This window comes from Narcine bancroftii, chromosome 14, assembly GCF_036971445.1.
Source record: "Narcine bancroftii isolate sNarBan1 chromosome 14, sNarBan1.hap1, whole genome shotgun sequence".
Taxonomy (NCBI): domain Eukaryota; kingdom Metazoa; phylum Chordata; class Chondrichthyes; order Torpediniformes; family Narcinidae; genus Narcine; species Narcine bancroftii.
Genome location: NC_091482.1, coordinates 58002872 through 58024067, shown reverse-complemented (window position 1 = coordinate 58024067; position 21196 = coordinate 58002872). Strand labels below are relative to the sequence as shown.

The 21196-nt window shown below is 42.5% G+C and overlaps 1 protein-coding gene across 2 annotated transcripts in view; it reads right to left on the bottom strand.

Annotated features, from left to right (window-relative positions):
* Positions 1-12495, bottom strand: part of atosa (atos homolog A) — a 93034-nt gene extending 80539 nt beyond the window's left edge. The window contains exon 1 of one of the 2 annotated variants that reach the window (XM_069911659.1): positions 12084-12495. In XM_069911659.1, coding sequence (XP_069767760.1) covers positions 12084-12099 — 16 coding nt within the window. In that variant the 5' untranslated portion in view covers positions 12100-12495. The remainder of the gene's footprint in view (positions 1-12083) is intronic. The other variant, XM_069911658.1, reaches the window with a different exon arrangement.
* Between the last annotated feature and the right edge of the window lie 8701 nt (positions 12496-21196).

Sequence of the window (21196 nt, the reverse complement as noted above, 5' to 3'; positions counted from 1 at the left end):
TAATGGAGTAAATGAGTGGAGCATCCAAAATTCTGGTAAATTGTGATCCAGCAATTGCTGTTCGACTTCAAAATGAGTTAGTTGGGAGAAAGTGTTCGGCATGGACTAGAAGGGCCAAGTTGGCCTGTTTTTATGCTTTAATCGTTGTATGGTTAAATACATTTCATTGTGCCTTTGAACAGAATTTTTTTAAATTAAGAATTTAGAAGTCGACCAATGTTGGCAAAGTATTTCCATTCAGCAATCAGAATGAATGACCGGCTAATTCACTTTGATTCTGGTGGCTTAATTACACATAATTGCCAGGATACTATTAAAAATTATTACTCTTAGTCAGCTATATTGGGTAGGCAAAGTCAATCGCATACCTGACACTAGACTCCCAAAACAGATATCTGTGCTTTATTCTCAGTTGAGAGGTGGGCCAAGGTACATAGGCACACGTGCTGTAAGCCTCATTAATGTAATATTTCCACAGATTCCTGGGAGCCATTTATCCAGGCGCAACAAAATGGAGAAGGAACATTGGAGATGATATTGAGAGCATTTCAGCTATGCATTATATACACAAAGCCCTGCTGAAGGTAAAAGGATAAAGGAGTTCATTGCTATACAAAATACTTGCCCACCCTGTCAGCCATCACCTCCAGCTGAAGAGTATGCAGTTCCCATATTGCCTCCATTAGCTACTTCACAACCCAATAAACTAGATAATACCCAATACAAAAGGTAGAGAAACGAGGGGAAGAGGGCAAAACAAGGGAGTCAGGTGAGGAAAGGACAAAACTGGTGAGAAAGGGGGAAATAAAATCAGTGAAAGAGGAGGATAAAGCCAGAGAATGGTGAGAAAGTAGACGTTGAGAGTAGAGCAGGAAATGGGGAAGAATGGGGTGACAGAGAGGAGAGATGCCCAGACAGTTTGGACAGAATGAGATCAGAGGAAATGTACATAATTGTTCATGACCTCGGGCATTCTAAATGTACTCGTATATCTCTTCTTTCTTTGGCTTGGGTTCGCGGACGAAGATTTATGGAGGGGTAATGTCCACGTCAGCTGCAGGCTCGTTTGTGGCTGACAAATCCGATGCGGGACAGGCAGACACAGATGCAGCGGTTGCAAGGGAAAATTGGTTGGTTGGGGTTGGGTGTTGGGTTTTTCCTCCTTTGTCTTTTGTCAGTGAGGTGGGCTCTGCGGTCTTCTTCAAAGGAGGTTGCTGCCCGCTGAACTGTGATGCGCCAAGATGCACGGTTTGAGGCGATATCAGCCCATTGGTGGTGGTCAATGTGGCAGGCACCAAGAGATTTCTTTAGGCAGTCCTTGTACCTCTTCTTTGGTGCACCTCTGTCTCGGTGGCCAGTGGAGAGCTCGCCATTATAACACGATCTTGGGAAGGCGATGGCCCTCCATTCTGGAGACGTGACCTACCCAGCGCAGTTTGATCTTCAGCAGCGTGGATTTGATGCTGTCGGCTTCACACCAAGACACAAGAGCAACTTGTCCGTGAACTACTCTTTGCAGACGATGCTGCTTTAGTTGCCCATTCAGAGCCAGCTCTGCAGCATCCTGTTTTGCGGAAACTGCCAAAATGTTTGGCCTGGAAGTCAGCCTGAAGAAAACTGAGGTCCTCCATCAGCCAGCTCCCCACCATGACTACTAGTCCCCCCACATCTCCATCGGGCACACAAAACTCAAAACGGTCAACCAGTTTACCTATCTTGGCTGCACCATTTCATCGGATGCAAGGATCGACAACGAGATAGACAACAGACTCGCCAAGGCAAATAGTGCCTTTGGAAGACTACACAAAAGAGTCTGGAAAAACAACCAACTGAAAAACCTCACAAAGATTAGCGTATACAGAGCCGTTGTCATGCCCACATTCCTGTTCGGCTCCGAATCATGGGTCCTCTACCGGCATCACCTACGGCTCCTAGAACGCTTCCACCAGCGTTGTCTCCGCTCCATCCTCAACATTCATTGGAGCGACTTCATCTTCAACATCGAAGTACTCGTGTATTTAGTCAATGCTTTACTCTACAAAATTAGATCTCCATTGCACTTTAACCATGGGATATTTTAATACGCAGTTGAATAATTAGATAGGTTGTTAGTGAAACGCCCTATCTAAAAAACACTATACATGACAATGCAGGGCTTTTATATCCCAAGAAATATCAGCCCTAATTATATGCTCAAATCCTTAAATGTTAAATTGGTCTTAAATAATTCAGTGGTCTTTACAAATACACATGAATGGATTAAGTCTATTTTTTTCCATCTTCAATAATACATATTCAGTTCTTAAACACTACATACTTTACAGAAGTCACACTATTCAAAACAACTCAGAACTCTAGTGATTCAACGATTTCAGGTACTGTGGACTTTCTCTATCCTGACCACAGCTTAACAAACAATTTAAGTTCAAGCAGAAAACTAAACATGCAAGGTGGTACCAACTCTCCATTGATCTACTGAACGGCTGATTTTACATTTTCTTAGTACCAGTATAATGTAAACAGTTGAATCATGAGATGTGAATTCAAGTGATTTAATTTAAACTAATTGAAACAAAAATCAATGCACCCATTGGTTCCGATTCTCCTTAAAATAATATTGAAGTGGTTGAAATCTGTTGCAACTACTTATTTTACATTCTGGACAAGACTTCAGACTCCCATTCATATAACATGCCAGTGCAAATCCCTCCTTCCTTTAACAAAACTGCTATACTTGTAAACAAACGACCCAAATGGGAACATGCTGCTATCTTCATGACCTTCACAGCACAATAATCTTCACAGCCGCCCAAACAGCAGGAAGTGACGTTCGGAAGACAGATACACAAAGTTGTTGCTAGGTGGTGAAAGCTACATCCGATTACATTGGTTCATGCAAGTGTGAAGGCAGTGAGGATGATTAATACCATGAAGTACAATCAACAGATACGAAACCAAGTTAAATCCTCTGTTGCTTTCTTTGTAGTATTCAAAGTAACATTAATCCATTTTGACAAACTGTTTGTTGGTTCATAAGTAAACCGGGGACATGAGCTAAAGTAATTATTGCCATGAAAGGGCTGGCATGGCTACACTTCTCTTGGCCTGAAGCAGTTTGCATAGTGCCCCACCTTTCTATTTATTTCCAAAACAAGGGTAGAACCTTAGCCTCTACTTCCTCAGGAGTTTGCGGAGGAGCTGGTGGAGTTGTTCAAGTGAACCGGTACGGACTTGAAGGGCCGACATGGCCTGTTTCCGTGCTGTAAACGGTTATATGGTTAACTCCTGTAAAACAGCACTCAACTCCCCGTAAATAAATACAAGGCACAACACTTCAGATTAAATCTTGATGCTGTATCTATGGAAAATATTTTAAGATGATATTACACATTTGTTTTTGTCAAGCTTATATTCCACATGGTCACAAGTGGTGAACACACAGAACCAAACTTTTGCACCGAAAAAAATCCAAATAATATATACATTGAAATCAACTGGAATGTGATTTAACAGGAAGATGTGATAGCTGCTTTCTAAAAATAGTACAGGCATACCCCGCTTTATGAATACTCGAATTCCGAAAATTCGCTTTGACAAAAGCATTTGAATGGGTTTTTGCTTTTATGAAAATAGCTTTCAATAGTAATGATTGGGTCTTCGCTTTATGCCATTTTGGATTACAAAAGGTTTCATAGATATAGTGGGGTATAACCCCACTAAGGTTTCATAGTGGGGTAGACCTGAATTTATTTTTTAAGTAAACATTAAAAGTTGGTGGTTAACTAAGCTGATATAATGGTGTTCTACAAACCACAGGCTCTTAGTAGCAAATACAACACTTCTGTCTGCCCTAAATTATCCAAGCATGTTCCTTTTGCTTGCCTCCTTTCCTGTTCTTTTAAAAGAATAGTGAAAACTCTTTTTATGCCTTACAACACTTGAGCCACTTGAGTCTAAATTTTTCCCTTTTCCATCATGTTCTTTGTAAACAAGGTTACTGTGATGTAAGGAGGATATTTAGCTCCTGATGCCTGCATTACCATTCAATAAAATCATAGTTGATCTCATATTTCACAATGTGTACTTTCCTGTATACAAGAAATACCATGATAACTAAAAAAAATCTAATCATCTCCTGCTGAATGTGCTCAGTGAATGTGCCTTAACATCCTTCTTGAACAGACATGACCTCTTGGTGAAGAAATCACCTGTGGTGAATGACCAATCCCTTATTGTCAGCCAGTGGAAATCATCCTCACTTCTATCCTGACAATACCTATAAGACTAGTGTACATTTCAATGAAATCACATCTCAAACTTTGAAATTCAAGAGTTTACGCCCTTTAATCATTCCTGATAAGTCAAACACATCATCCTAGGAATCAATCTGATGAGCCTTCACTCTGTTCTCCATGACTTGCAAGAGCATGCTTCATTGGGTATAGACATCTGTAACCAATATTCCAAATACAGATTCAGCAGGGACCAGGCACCTATGTAATCATATCAGAATGTCTCTCTTCTTGTACTGTTTTATTTCTCTGCCATTTCATTATTGTCCAATTTATCCTGCTTGCCCGTAGGGGATCCTTATTAACTTTAGCTAATCTGCACAGAAGGCGGCAGATGTTCAAATCTGAGGCTCAACACAATCTGCCGAAGGAACTCAGCGGTTGAGTAGCATCAGTGGGAGAATGGTCGATGTTTCAGGCTGGAGCCCTTCATCATGAATGAGAATGCAGAGAGAAGGCAGTGTTCAGCTAATCCTTTCCTGTTTTCATATCTATAGCAGCTTTTAGTGACTACTTTTAATTACTTGCTAGTTAACTCTTGTATTATATTTTCGGTTTAAATGAATGTCTTGGCCTTCCTTAGCTAAATTCTGAAAGGGCACTTGTCCATATTTTTGGATTAAAAAGGATATATAATATGTATTAATTCTTTAACTATTTAACTGGTGAGTTATGAAGGCAGCTATAAACTGCAAATTGTGTACCAATTTTTAATACTTCATTTGTGTTTTTGTTAGTTTATCTCTAAAATTAAATTGCCAACTTCGATTACTCATGAGGTCATAACAAGATGTCAAAGTTTAGTATATTGCTTAATTACTTTTGTTCTTATTATGGATGCTATTGTCTGAAATATAAAACCCAACACCCAACCCCAACCAACCAATTTTCCCTTGCAACCGCTGCAATCGTGTCTGCCTGTCCCGCATCGGACTGGTCAGCCACAAACGAGCCTGCAGCTGACGTGGACTTTTTACCCCCTCCATAAATCTTCGTCCGCGAAGCCAAGCCAAAGAAGAACCAATTATGGTTTCATTTTTGGACAGTAGGTGACAGAGATCAGTGAAAAGTCAGAGAGAAAAAAAAGTTAAATTAATTATATATCTATAATATACATATATTGTCCATATAAACAAAGAAGGAAAATCCTATAATTGCTTTTGGACAAGTTGACTCTATACAGCAGAGTCATCCAGCCAAGTGGAACAGGCCAGCTCATGGTTATACCTCAGGAAACATATTTTGAGACCCATCCCCCCAGAACATCTATCTGGCCTTGACAGCTCACTGAGGTCAGAAGCCTTTGAACTATTTTTAAATGCTTCTGATAGCATTATAAACATTTAAGCTTATTAAGAAAATACATTTTAAAGTCCTATAAATTAATTAAAAACATTGAGCAAAAGTAAAATGAAGAAATAAGCAAACTATCGGAACTTCCATATGCCATTTTATTAAAGGTCACAACAACATACAAATGAGTGGGGTCATGTTCTTTATGCCAGCCACTTTCAATCACGAGGTGAGAGGCCAAGCATGAAGCCTCAATGGCAAGACAACATCGTCAGAGAAAGCAAATAAATGGAAGATATGCAAGGATGATAAGAACCCACAGGCATCAGGAACCATTAGGGGAACAACCAGCCTGTTGTAACCCAAGTCCAGGAGATTTGGGAGAAAGCAAATAAATGGAAGATATGCAAGGATGATAAGAACCCACAGGCATCAGGAACCATTAGGGGAACAACCAGCCTGTTGTAACCCAAGTCCAGGAGATTTGGGAGAAAGCAAATAAATGGAAGATATGCAAGGATGATAAGAACCCACAGGCATCAGGAACCATTAGGGGAACAACCAGCCTGTTGTAACCCAAGTCCAGGAGATTTGGGAGAAAGCAAATAAATGGAAGATATGCAAGGATGATAAGAACCCACAGGCATCAGGAACCATTAGGGGAACAACCAGCCTGTTGTAACCCAAGTCCAGGAGATTTGGGAGCAGTGGAATGCTCATCACACCCCAACACCAGGAAACTGGGACCACAACACCAATCAGAAACAGCGGAAGACAAAAAATATTCAGGCTGCATCCAGACAATTATTCTACCAGTGACTTCAACTGCATGATTGAAGTGGCCTGATTTTTCAGTCATGCCAATAGTAGAACATGCAGCATCTCCAGACTACTGAAGGAAACAGTAAAAGATGCAAAGTTGTGTAACGTCTTCAGCAGGTGGAATACTTCACCAATTCTCCTGGTCACGACTGCATGACTCTGTCTGGTTCCAGATAGACCGTCTGTGTCAAAGGCACTGCCCCCAGATCCATTGGCATCAGGCCAGAATTCTTCTCTAATCACCTCCTCCTTTAGGCTGGCTGTCACCTACAGGGCAGGAACGGGAACTTGGAAGTTCAATGTAAAGCTGCTTACCCCAGAGAGCATCCAGCAAGTAAAGATGGACTATGAAGGTTGGAGAATTACAAAGCCCAGCTTTGACCCCTCTCACCAATGCACTGGTGGGAAGGAACCAAGGAGAACATCAAAAGTTTCTTCATCTTTAAGGAGGTTCAGAAAACAAATGGAGTCAGACAGAATTGTGTTAACTCCAGAAGAATTTGCTAAATCTTCTTCTGCAGTCAAAGGAGGGTGGCTATGAAGAACAAACTCCAAGAAGCAAAGAGCTAGCAAGCTTCCTCCTTTGCCTCAGAATCCTCCAAGATCATCATATGAGACAGCCTCAAAATACTTCTTCCAAAAGGTTCACGGGGAGCTCTGTGATCCTTTGCCTTATGGAAGAGGGTGGCTCAGTAACATCCTTGCAAAGGAACAAACTACGAAAATCCCTTTGACAAGATATTGCATACACATGATTTGACACACTCTCCAAGATGGGCTTTGGGAAGGGTACTAGGAAACTGCTTTAGAAAGACAATACGGCAGTCCAAACCAATGGGTAGGAAATAGCTTGCTCATGAATTCTGGGATAAGGCAAAATTGAACAACTCTCCTGTCTTGATTGTGTGTTGCATACAACCCCGCTGAATCCAACAAAAATGCAGGCATGTGAGATGATGCCAGGCAGTGGGGTCACTCAGATCAAAGCCTCTCTGGCCACAGACAATGTTGCTCTCTTCTATTTGACCCAAGGTCAATCGACAGATTGATCAGCATCTGCAACATTTCGAGCTTCCATCAGGGGGATAGAATTAACTGCCAGAAGATCAAAGCCATGATTTTCAGTGGTCCATTGTCTCTTTATTGTGAAGTCTGTCTCTCTGCTTCAGAGAGACTGAGGAGTGCAACAAAAATTAGCTGGAATGGATGGCAGAAGTTATTGAGAATTGATGGTGTTGTCCAAGACACTATCCACAATCATTATTCCCCATATACAAAGTTGGGGAATCTCCTTCACGAAGTTTCCAATCACAGAGAATGAGCTCCAATGCTTGTAAATCATCTTTTAATTAGGTCTTTTAATTAGTTTCCTATCTACTAATAAACGAAGACCCAATTTTTACATGAGAATCAACTTTCAAACAATCAGCACGTATCTTCATTATGGATTTAATCAGACTACAGCTATAAGCATGCTCAAAGGAGAAGCACCCAAAGCTCTTAACTGACCAATTCATTCTTCCATATGTTTCACATTATGAATGTGAAAGACTGAGGAGTTACATTTGCTCTTAAATATTCCTGAGTATTCCAATAATTATTGGCTGAAAGACATCTACATTGTTCTTGTGTTCGTCTGCATCAATATTCCAGGGAAAGTTAGGCTCAAGATATTTAACTCTATGCATACCCCATTGTACATCTTAACTATTCTCTCAATCCATTAAATTTCAATTGCAGGTGAAAAAATTTGTTTTCAACTTTTATTTCTTCATTATTATATCATTTTATTTTATTTCTGTAGATAGTTTAACATTGATATCCTAATTTACATTTCTTCCGTGACAATTGGTTGAAGCCACAGCTCTTACCTGTCCTGGTCAGAGTTTTCTTGATCTTCTTTAGAGAACACAGCACTAAAATCTAAAGCAATGAAAAGTCTGTGGCAGTTGCCAACATAATATTCATTCACCATGGACTCAAAGATCTGATCCAGTTATATATTGTAACATTGCAAACATTCAAAACTTTGCTGATCTAATTCTAATCTATTCACTTACCATGCCTGGTGACATGCACTGAATTGTGAACTATTGGTCTCAAACAACTGCCAGTTCTCTCTATAAATATAGTTAGGCCTAAAGTCAGCTAATAATTATTGGGAATAATAATTGGGAAACAGTAGACTCATGTGGGAAGATTGATTTAACGCCAAGAGATTTTCATGCATTTAGTGGGGAATAGTGTGGGGCGAGCAAAGTTCTTATACATCATACTTTTCAAACAGATTCACAGAAGACAGCCATTTGGACAATCAAACAGTTTTCATTTCTAAGAATAATTAAATTAGCTCTGTTGCTTTGCTCTTTCTCCATTGCAATTATTTTCTTTCTGGTATTTATCCTATCTTTTTTCAATAAAAAAGATTTTAAAAAACATTTTTATTCTTTCAAGCAGTAAATTATAATCATACATAACCACCACATTAAAAATTTTCCTCCTTTACACCTGTAATAACATTAAGGCTTATTCTGAGTATTCCTGTAATTTTTGGCTAAAAAAAAACTCCTGCATTGTTCCTGTTGATACAGACAAACATTTCAGATAAAAACAGTTGAGTAACATTGGGTAATGCAGGACTTGTCATGAATGCAACACAGTTTATCCACAATTAATACAGGAAATCTATCCCTCTACTCACATATTAACACTCTTACATACTTTGTTCAGTCCAATTTTCCCAGAATGTTAGGTTGTTAGATGTGAACATCACAGTTTGAACGTAAAACCAGATAATGCTGTTTCGCTAGGTTGAACTTGGGCAATCGGATAATAAAACTTGAACGTGAAAATATATACAACACCGATCACAGCAAAACATTGGCCTCCAAGCAAAATAAGTCTTCCACCACTACTCCATCTTCAAAAGGCCAGCTAACCCTATCCAAAGTATTAACTCACCATGGATCCCAAGCATTTGCATTTTTGGAATAAACCTACCTGTCAAACACCTGACAAAAAACTATTTTAACAATATCCACTGCCCTACAACCTCCTCTAAAAATTCAATCAAATTGGTAATACACGACCTGCTCCTCACAAAGCACGCTGGCTGTCCCTAAACTGACCATGATGTTCCAAATGCACACAAATGCTATCCCTAAATATCCTTTTTCAATAATTTCAGTGACCACTGATGTGAGGCTCACTGGCCTACAATTTCTTGGATTATCTTTTCTTTCCTTCTTGAAGAAAGGTACAATTTCAGTGGCACAGTTGGCGCAGTGGTAAGCACCACATGGCCAGCGATCAGGACCAGGGTTCAAATCCCATGCTGTCTGTAAGAAGTGTGTACATTCTCCCGATGTCTGCATGGGTTTTCTTGGTGGCTCCAGTTTCCTCTCATTGTTCAAACGTATCGGAGGTTGTAGGTTAATTGGGTGGCACAGGCTTGTGGGCCGAAATGGCCTGGTTCCATGCTATAGGTATAAATTTAAAATGTAAAGCCATTCTCCAGCCCTCTAGGACTTCTACTATTATTTGTGAGGATGCAAAGATCTTTCTCAAGCAATCTTTTCGCTCTAATCTTTCAATAAAAGGGCATATATCCCATCAGACCCAGGGACTTGTCCACCTTAAAGCTCACAAAAAAAGCCCAACATCAACTCTTTCTTGATCTGAAGATGCCCTAATTACCTGTGAATTCTAATCCCTATCATTATGCACGTCCTTCTGCTACCTAGTGCTCATTTAGAACCTAGCTCATTCTCTGACTCCAAGCATTCTTGGCATTTAGTGGTTCACCCTCTTCTAGTCATCCTCTGTCTTTTAAACGCAAATGTAAAATGCCTTGGGATTTTCTTTATTCCTGCTCACCAAGGACAGTTCATGGCCCCTTTTGACCTTCCTAGTGTCCTGCTTGGGCACTTTCCTGCAATGTATTCATATAGGGCCTTATCTGATTCAGGGTGGCCATTCCAAAGGAGGGCAAGGTCATAAGTTACTCACACATGCAGTGTGTTTGCATTCATTGTTTTTGCAATTCTGTTTAACGATGATCATCTCTGACCATGTCCTTCTTTGGAATGACCACCCTAGTCTGATTGTAGCTTCTTGAACCTTATATATGCCTCGATTTTCTTCTTGATTCAAGTTCATGACCTCTCTCATCATCCAAGGTTCTCTTACCCTGGCATCATTATGTTTCCTTCACTTTTGTGAGTCCAGTTCTGGACTCTGATCAGTTGGTCCTTAAACAACTCCTGTCAGTTCTGGGCTTGCCCAATAGCAGCTGCTCCCAGTCTAGTCTCCAGAGCTCTTGTCTAATCACGTCATAATTTGCCCTACCCCAATTTGTACTTTTCTGCAAGCCCCAAGCTTGTCTGAAAACACACAGTAAAAGCTGGAGCAACTCAACATCCATTGGAGGTAAAAATATATTACTAGCATTTGGGGCTTGGGATCTTCTTCTCAAAGGTGTTAATTGGACATGATAAGAGGAATTGGGAGAATTGTTTTTGGCACTGTGTAAGGAGACAGAGGGAAAAGGAAACAGACACAGAACTAGAGGAAAGGAGACAGGGGGACAAAGATAGAGAGGGCAGAAGGGTTTTAACAGAAACCCGAGAAGGCTATGTCAATGCCATTCGGTTGGAGGGTGGAAGATGACGTGTTGTTTTTGCAATTTGCGTGTGGTCTTAGTCTTGCAGTGCATGAGACCACGGCTAGAGAAGGAAATGAGATGGGGAATTGAAATGAGTGGTCACTGGGGCAGACAAGAGCTGCGGTGCTCAACAAAGGGATCTCCCAATCAGTGCCCAGTCTCTCCAATGTAGAGGAGACCAGCACAGGACCCCTGGAGATTCACAAGTGAAATGTCGCTTCACCTGGAAGGACGGTTTTGAAACCTAGAGGGATCACTCTTCATAAAACGTTTCCAACTGGAACTCCAATCACCCGGCCGAAGTTATCTGCCAATACACCTCAAGACCTTTTATGGGGCCCTACCAAGCTGCTTCAAGAAACTCTCCTGGACATGCTTAAATTCTGCCCCATGGAGCTTCCAAGCACCAAGGATGTCCCTGTCAAATACTGGGGAGATGGAAGCTGTGTGTATTTTCTTTGGCCGAATTTCACGTTTGTCGCAATGAGTTGCGACCGGGACCAAAACAAGACGGTTCTGAAGTGTGCAATCGAGGGGGAGAAGGAGAAAAATCTTCCGTTTCATGGCCCCATTTACTCAGCTCGATTCATCGCGAGTCAACCTGGCTGCCCGAAAGGAGGGGTTGGGGGGAGAGAGAGAGGGGGGCGGGGGGTGGAAAAAGGGATCCAATAAATGATGAAAACTTCATCAATACTTCCAGTTCAAGGGAGCCTGCTGCTGCAGGCAATCGGTGATGGAGCAAACTCTGGCTGACTTCCATATATAGTGCTGAGGCCAATGGGAGGGTGGTTTTTAAACGAGCTTATTTTCGTTCAGCGCCAGGGATAAGCTGATGACAGTCTGGACACGTCGCCAATATACATCACAGTTATTTTGGGTGACCGCTAAAACAAAAAGCCTGCAGCCAAACCGTGCAGAGAAGTTTGCTTTCAATCCAACTTCTGATCTCCTTGGAACACAAGGAAATTCACCCCGTCCCGAGCAAATGCATTCGAGTGGAAGATGCCCATTACCTCGGTCTGACTTCATGGCCGGCGCTGTCCGGGCTCCTCCGGAGTGGATGCACCTCTTCCCGCAATCGGCCTCCGAGTGGGAGCAGGAGGGAGTGGAGTGGGGGGGGGGCGAGGGGTGAACTGCCCAGCAACCCCCCCCACCCACCCCCTCCCTCAGCGTCAGCCTCCCCCTCCTCCTGCCCCGGCCTCGCCCGCTTCACCGCCCAGATGTCATGGGGGGACCCCCCCCCCTTCTTCGTCCCTCACCCCCCCCGAGGTGGAATCCAAGAGCGGACCGAGATGAATCCGGTGTGTGTGGGGGGGGGGGGGGCAGCTTCACCGCCGCGGACCTCCTGTCACTCCAGCGCCCGACTCCACCATGTTGTCAGAAGGCGACCCCTGCTCCTCCCCTCGCCCGAAGCCCATCCCCCGCTCCCACCCACCCCGGCGGAGGTCACGTGCCCCCATCCGCCGCCGCCCGCCCCTTCTGACGTCATCGCGCCATCCCTCTCTGCTGACGTCCCGCCGGAGGCCGAGCGCGTTGCCATGGGGACGGGCCCCAGCCGGACTCGGGGAAGGGCGCCCTGCGGCACTTGTTCGGCCTTCCGCCCCCCCCCTCAGGCGTGTCGGGGTAGGGTCAACAATTCACAGGCTGAAGGGTTAATAACATGCACTTGGAAGTAAAGCACGAAAGTCTGCAGACACCGTGGATGAAGTGAAAACACAGTGGTGGAGAAAGTCTGCACTTTATACAGCAAAGATAAAGATGCATAACCAATGTTCCAGGCTTGAGCCCTTCATCAAGGTGTGCCCAATGCAACCCCCTGTCCCCATCGCTGGCACTGTAAAAGGGTTGTGCTAACCACGACACCAGCCAGCCAGAACGCCGGGGCGCCAGCCGGAGCCTCGGGGTGCCAGCCAGAGCGTCGGGGCGCCAGCCAGAACGTCGGGACGCCAGCCAGAACGTCGGGGCGCCGCCTCGCTGAGCACAGGCACATCACAGGGGCGTAGCCCGGGTCAGAAATCAGCGGGAGCGAGCAAATTCTTCAAAAAAGGCACCCTGACGCACGCCAGATGGTTGAGTCAGTGGTGGAACGGCGGGCCGCACCCAGTGGCGTTGGAGAAGGGGGGTGGGGGAGTGGCAACGGCATCAGAGTGTGGAGGCAATGGCCGCGCCATTGCTCCCCCTGCATCATCCCCCCCTCCCCCTTAGCTACGCCGCTGGGGTGTGCCTTCAGCCCACTCTTTCATACCTCTGACCCATGTTCCAGCTCCAACAGAGTCATCAAGTTTGCAGATGACATGACAGTAGTTGCCTTCATCAGCAACAAAAACGTTTTGACTATTGTCTTATGAATTTCTAAATGTCCTGATACAATCACCTTGCTGATGAATTCTAACATTTTTTCCCCATTGACAATGTTAGGCTAACTGCTCTACAGCTTTTTGCTGTCTTCCTCATTTCTTGAATTGTAATGTTACATTTGTGAGATTGTTGTTTACTTCAAACCCATCAACTCCTACAGCTACCTACACTACTCCCCCTCCTACAGTTTGCTATTGCCATCCCTTTCTCCCAGTTTCTTCCCCTCTATCGTATTTACTCTCACAATGAAGCCTTCCAATTCCCACACCCATGTTGAATGGAACCACCTCATGCATTTCGTCAATATTTTGGATCCTCATCTTTCACTCCAGCACATTATCCTTCATCATTTGTCAGGTACCAGCCACCCTCTTCACCCTTCCACAGCAATTGCTGTGTCCATAACTTCCTTGTCTGCTCATCCTTCCCCCATACCTCTCTGAGATCTCTGGTGCTTCCTCCTTCCAGGTGAGGCAAAGATTCACATGCACCTCCTCGAACGTTATCTATTACATTCAGTGCTCCCAATATGATCTCCTCTACATTAGTGAGACCACATGCAGACTTGGCACCTTTTGCAGAGCATCTACGCCAATGGTTCTCAACCTTTTTCTTTCTACTCACATACCACTTTAAGTATTTCCTCTGCCATCAGTGCTCTGTGATTAGTAAGGAATTGCTTAAAGTCATATATGAGTGGGAAGGGAAGGTTGAGAATCACTGCTCTAGACCCAATTGTTACTGAAATATTTTGCTTGAGAAAAATTGTCATTAGCCCATTTCCTTTGGAGTTATGAAACCATGCCCATAATGAATCAATTAGAGATGATTAAAACAGTGGTTTTCAAACTTTCTCCTTCCACCCATTTTTTTAAAAAAAATCCAAAAAATAAACTTCATTCACGATAAATTATTTACAAAAGGAAAACAATAGGCCTTGGAGGAACCCTGCATGGTCACAATGAAAATGTTTAACAGAGGTCAGAATTAAAGCAAAGTCACCGCAGTGCTGCATTATTTTAAACCAAAAGTAGACTTCATTCATAATAAATTATATACAAAGGAAACATGTTCAGTCTCTGTCCCTCCTTTACTTTCATATCCATACATTCCCATCAAATGCCTTGTGGCATTAGATTCCATTTACACCATTACCTGCACTGTAGTTCATTGTTCCTTCTCCCCCTCTGTTGTTTGAGGGACTCTTCTGCCCACCTTTCACCAACAGGGTCCCATCTGTTTGGTTCCACCTGGCCCTCACCCTAATTGTTTCTAGTATATCACTAACATCACTTTCTAAACTTTTCAGTTTCAGTCATTATTACCCTCCATTAGCTGTCTCCTGGTTCACCCTGTTTTCCTTCACTTAACCCCTTTTTCATCTCTCTCCCTTTGTCTGGCACCTCCCATTCTTCTACTGTCCTTACCCCCACCCCATCTGTCCATAAACCTTCAACTCTGCCTTATTCACCAATCTCTTTCTGGGCCCTGTCTAATCCTACCCAATTCCATCTCTGTTCCTATAACCTTCATCCCTCTCCACACTCAATGTATGATATTAATCAAATGTTGATTTGAATGGAAATGGATGGAAAGAGTGGTGGAATGGGATTAAGCAGCCAGTTTCTGCAGGATGGCCTCTTATATCATAAAGATTATAAAGTCCTTCAATCAACATGACCCAAGCATGTGATCTGTTTATTATCACATCATTTGTAGGTGGTTGCTATAGAAATTATCTACTTTAAAATAATGATTTCTTGTCAAATGTAGTAAAAGGTACCATTATTGTCACATAATACTACATTGAGAATGTAACATACATGAAATTCTTTAACTTTTGTCTACCATAAGACAATCACCACTTAAATTGGCATAAAGTACTTTGAATTGCAGAAATAGTTGTGAGAGGAGCAAGAATTTATTTTTCTCTTTAGGTACTTTGCAAAACAAAAGTTCTTTTACATAACAAAAACTGTTCCAATCCAGGCCCTTAGGCCCAAATCAAATGATCTCAAGAACTGTAGATCTCCAGAATTGTGTTTTTAGCTTGAATTAGTAAATTCCCCTGCAACCGCTGCAACCGTGTCTGCCTGTCCCGCATCGGACTTGTCAGCCACAAACGAGCCTGCAGCTGACGTGGACTTTTTACCCCCTCCATAAATCTTCGTCGGCGAAGCCAAGCCAAAGAGAAAAGAAGAGTAAATCAGTAAAGAGGGTTGGTGCGAGGACACAGCCTTGCTTCATGCCATTGTCAATGGAGAAGGGTTCGGAGAGCTCATTGCTGTAACTGACCCGACCTTGTTGGTTTTCGTGCAGTTGGATAACCATGTTGAGGAACTTGGTGGGGCATCCGAGGTGCTCTAGTATTTGCCAAAGCCCTTTCCTGCTTTGGTGAGGTCAACAAAGGTGATGTAGAGTCCTTTGTTTTGTTCTCTGCACTTTTCTTGGAGCTGTCTGAAGGCAAATCCTCTTTACTATCTTCTTCAGCATGATGCTGAAACAAGCCAATAAAGACCTCAACAATGAAGACGGTGTTTACATCCGGTACCGCATGGATGGCAGTCTCTTCAATCTGAGGCACCTGCAAGCTCACATCAAGACACAAGAGCAACTTGTCCGTGAACTACTCTTTGCAGATGATGCCGCTTTAGTTGCCCATTTAGAGCCAGCTCTCCAGCACATGACGTCCTGTTTTGTGGAAACTGCCAAAATATTTGGCCTGGAAGTCAGCCTGAAGAAAACTGAGGTCCTCCATCAGCCAGCTCCCCACCATGACCACCAGCCCCCCCACATCTCCATCGGGCACACTGAACTCAAAACGGTCAACCAGTTTACCTACCTCGGCTGCACCATTTCATCTGATGCAAGGATCGACAAAGAGATAGACAACAGACTCGCCAAGGCAAATAGCGCCTTTGCAAGACTATTCAAAAGAGTCTGGAAAAACAACCACCTGAAGAAACACACAAAGATCAGCGTGTACAGAGCCGTTATACCCACGCTCCAGTTTGGCTCCGAATCATGGGTCCTCTACCGGCATCACCTATGGCTCCTAGAACGCTTCCATCAACGCTGTTTCCGCTCCAACCACAACATTCATTGGAATGACTTCATCACCAACATCGAAGTACTCGAGCTGGCAGAGTCCGCAAGCATCGAATCCATACTGTTGAAGACCCAACTACGCTGGGTGGGTCATGTCTCCAGAATGGAGGACCATCGCCTTCCCAAGATCGTGTTGTATGGCGAGCTCTCCACTGGCCACCGAGACAGAGGTGCACCAAAGAAGAGGTACAAGGACTGCTTAAAGAAATCTCTTGGTGCCTGCCCCATTGACCACCGCCAGTGGGCTGATATCGCCTCCAACCGTGCATCTTGGCGCCTCACAGTTTGGCGGGCAGCAACCTCCTTTGAAGAAGACCCCAGAGCCCACCTCACTGACAAAAGACAAAGGAGGAAAAACCCAACACCCAACCCCAACCCACCAATTTTCCCTTTCAACCGCTGCAACCGTGCCTGCCTGTCCTGCATCGGACTTGTCAGTCACCAACGAGCCTGCAGCAGACGTGGACATACCCCTCCATAAATCTTCCTCCGCGAAGCCAAGCCAAAGTAAATCAGTTCTGACAAAGGATCCAGGGCCTGAGATGTTAACTGTTTATGTTTTTACACTTGTTGCCTTGTTGACTGTTTCCAGCCTTTTCTGTTTTTTCATTATTTCAGAATTCCAATATTCACATCTTTTTTTAAAAAAAGATTCCTGGTCTTGTTGCACCAACACACTATATAGTACTATACAGTAATGACACACAATTCAAACTCCAAATTAAATTCACTGATGTTAAGAGAATGAATGTCTGCAGCTGAGTACAATGCAGTATATACAGCATTGAAACAACAAATTCAGTTCAACCCAGTAGTTCTCAACCTTTTTCTTTCCACTCATATACCTCTTTAAGTAATCCCTATGCCATTGGTGCTCTGTGATTGGTAAGGGATTGCTTAAGGTGGTATGTGGAAGGAAAGAAAAAGTTTGTGTAAACCGCTGTTTTAATCGTACTTAATTGACTTGTTATGTGCACGATTTCATAACTCCAAAGGAAATGGCCAATGACAATTTTTCTCAAGCAAAATATTTCAGTAACAATTGGGTCTAGAGTAGTGGTTCTCAACTTTTCCTTCACTCACATGCCACCTTAAGCAATTCCTTACTAATCACAGAACACTGATGGCATAGGGAATACTTAAAGTGGTATACGAGTGGAAAGAAAACAGTTGAGAACCACTGATTGAACCAGATCATGCCAGCATTTATGTTCCAGTCCAGGCTCTTTTTCTTATTTCATTTTTCTTAGTTTTTCTTATTTAATCCCATCAGTACAACTTTCCATTGTAGTCTCTTTCATATTCTTTTCAGCTTCCCCCTCATTGCATTTATTATATTTGTTTGAACTACTGCTTGTAATACATTCAAGATTTGCAACCTTCTCTAGGAGCCTCCATGTTGATGCAAAGACAAAGAAGGCTTGCCAACAGCTATACTTTTTGAGGAGTTTGAGTAGATTTGGTATGTCACCGAAAACTCTCAAAAACCTTCTACAGGTGTAGCGTGAAGAGCATTCTGGCAGTTGCATCACAGTCTGGTATGGAAGTCCCAACACTCAGGAAAGACAAGACTCCAGAGGTTTGTTAACTCGGCCTGTGACATCACCGGCACCAGTCTTCACTCCATTGAGGTCATCCACAAGAGGTGGTGTCTTAAGAAAGTGACTTCTAGCCTCAAGGACTCTCACCACCCAGACCATGCCCACTTCACTCTGCTCCCATCGGGTAAAAGGTACAGGATATTGGTCAAGCACTCAAGGCCAGCTTCCTCCCCCCTTGCTTCCATCGGATTCCTAAATGAACAATGAACTACAGACACTCCCTTCCTTTGACTTATTTTTCTTGCACTATTTTTATTTGTTTTGTAAAGTGGTTTATTTAAATGTTTTCACTGTGAAACTGCTTCAAGACAATGAACTTCATGACATGTTCATGACAATAAATTCTGATTCAGATTCTAAAGAAGTCTTCTAATTTCCTTTGAATTCCTACCAAAAACTTGGATGAATTTGAATATTTGTCAAAGCTACTCAATTTTGCCTCCTTCAATTAAAACAACCATTCTTTTTGGATAACTGACGACTCTCATCCATGGCACCAATCTAGTGAGTCAGTTATTTCAGAGTTAAACTCCACAAAAGAGATGTAGCCAAAATTCATCTTTCTTGGGTGATTGAAAAAGATCTCATGACGTTATATAAATTGAATGATCTCCCTCTACTTGGAAAGATTGAGGAGGCCGTGCATAGATGGATAAATCTGCCCATAACATTGAGGAGGCCGTGCATAGATGGATAAATCTGTCCATAACATTGAGGAGGCCGTGCATAGATGGATGAATCTGCCCATAACATTGAGGGGGCAGGATTAACTGCATTAAAATGAACGTGATGCCAAGGCTACAATATCTTTTTCAATCTTTGTCCATGTCATGGCCCCAGAGACACTCAACAGACGTGTCCAGCAGGGATGGTCCATAATTCAGTTTCTGGATCTCTCTTGCACCCCCCCCCCCACCCCCCCACCCCCCCGCTGTTTCACCTGTGCACGCTTTGGTCAGGTTCTGTAGAGGTGGCCTAGGAACATAGGAAGTAGGAACAGGAGTAGGCCAAAAATGGCCCATCGAGCCTTCTCCACCATTCAATACGATCATGGCTGATTTAATTTATGACCTAATTCCACCTACCTGCCTTCTCCCCATATCCCCTAATTCCTCTATCATTCCTGCTTCCCAAGTTGCAAATTACAGCACTTGTTCTCTCCACACTCCTTGGTTTAGTGGCTGCCTTCTTGCAGTTTTAGAAGATGACTGCACTGCATTAGGTCGCCAGTCTGAACTGTCCAGCATAGACCAGGTATCCACGGTTCCCTCCAATGGTGAACACCAAAAGGGAAAGATGATGGCACCTTGCTGTCCTCTCTCACCAGAGACAACTGTACAAAGTAAAGGGAGGAAGGTTTAGGGGAGACATCAGGGGTAAAAAAAAATTTCACACAGCCTTGTGGGTGCCTGGAATGCAGTAGTAAGGATGGTGATGGAGGCAGGAACATTAGGAGCATTTAAGAGATTCTTGGACAGGCACTCAAATGAAAGAAAAATAGAGGGTTATGAGGTAGGGAGGGTTTAATTTTTTTTGGGAGGTATATATTTGTCGGTACAACATTGTGGGCCGAAGGGCCTGTGTTGTGCTGTGATGTTCTATGTAACCCAAGTTTCTCCGACCTCTTAGCACTCATTCTCTCTAATCCTGGCAAATGTATTCTCTATCCTTTCGAAAGCCTCTGTCCTCATCCTTTCATTTCCTTCTACTCTAACTTAAACATGTAAATATGTTCCGTGCTCCTGGAGAAATGCTATCTCACCTTTACCATGCGAGTGTGGGATGAATGATAAATAAAGGTGACTTAACTTGATATGACTTGATGGATGACCAGAACATGACTTCCTTACTCTTTTTCACAGTTCCTCGACCAAAGAAGGCAAACATGCCATATTTACCACCCTATCTGTAAAGATACTGTATATAACTAACATTTGTCTTGTCAGCAACTGTGTACATCTCCCTAACATTTGACATTAATTTTAGCTGTTTTCTCTCTGATTTTTCTTCAGTGCCGTTCATTTGCAGAACCTTATAGGCCTGACAAATTATTTTATATCTGACATATCAGTGATATTTTCTTGCCAGATAATGTTTGACCTCCAGCCTCCAACTTCTAATTTTGCGTCAGCTTTTAATATCAGGGAATCAATCTAAGTGTTTAGTTTCTTGTGAAAGTACAAAAATGCTGGAGGATTCCAAGGGCTCAGGCCCGAAACATTGGTTATATATAATGTCTTTACCTCCTGTGGACCCTGTGAGACCAGCTAAGTTTCTCCAACAATTTTGTGTTTTTGCTACAATCACAGCATCTGCAGATTTTTGTTTCACTCTGTTTTGTTTCAAGCCTTAGCACTGACACACCCATTTCTCATTTCTCAATAGTAGCTCCATTAAATGAGGAAAAGATTTGTTTGTTCTCAACATTGAAATGAGGTAAAAATTGGACTGTTGACTCACAGAATTTGAATGAAACAATTGCCAATGCAAAAGTGTTATTTCCTGAGCAAACCTATTTTTTGCCGTCACTTTTTTGATGGTTTTATTAGGAGATAATGTTAAATTGAATGTATCAAAGAACTTAATGTAATATAGTTGATATTTTAAAAAATCCTATAATTCATCCCACTATCTATCTTTTTCTATTATTTACTGAAACAATAACATTAAATGTGACTAATTCCAAATGAATGAAATATTTAAAATGAATCATTGAAAGGTGAGTTTTTCTTTCTTTTTCAATCCTTTTATTCATCATATTATAGGTAAACAATACATGAGGAGAATAGAACATAATCAAAAAGGGGAAAATATATACAACATCATAGATACAACATATTGCATCACACCACAATTAATGCCTCATTTCCTCAAGTGGAAATCTTCAAAAAATAATTTAATTATATAAAACCCCACCTAATCTAAGAAAAAAAGCCACAAAAAAAAAAGACTGGGCAGCCTATTCTGAGAATTTATTAATAAAAATTAATCATCTGGTCTTTACCAACAAGGCAAAAGGAAATAAAATTAAACATAGTCCGGAAGGGAATATCATTGTA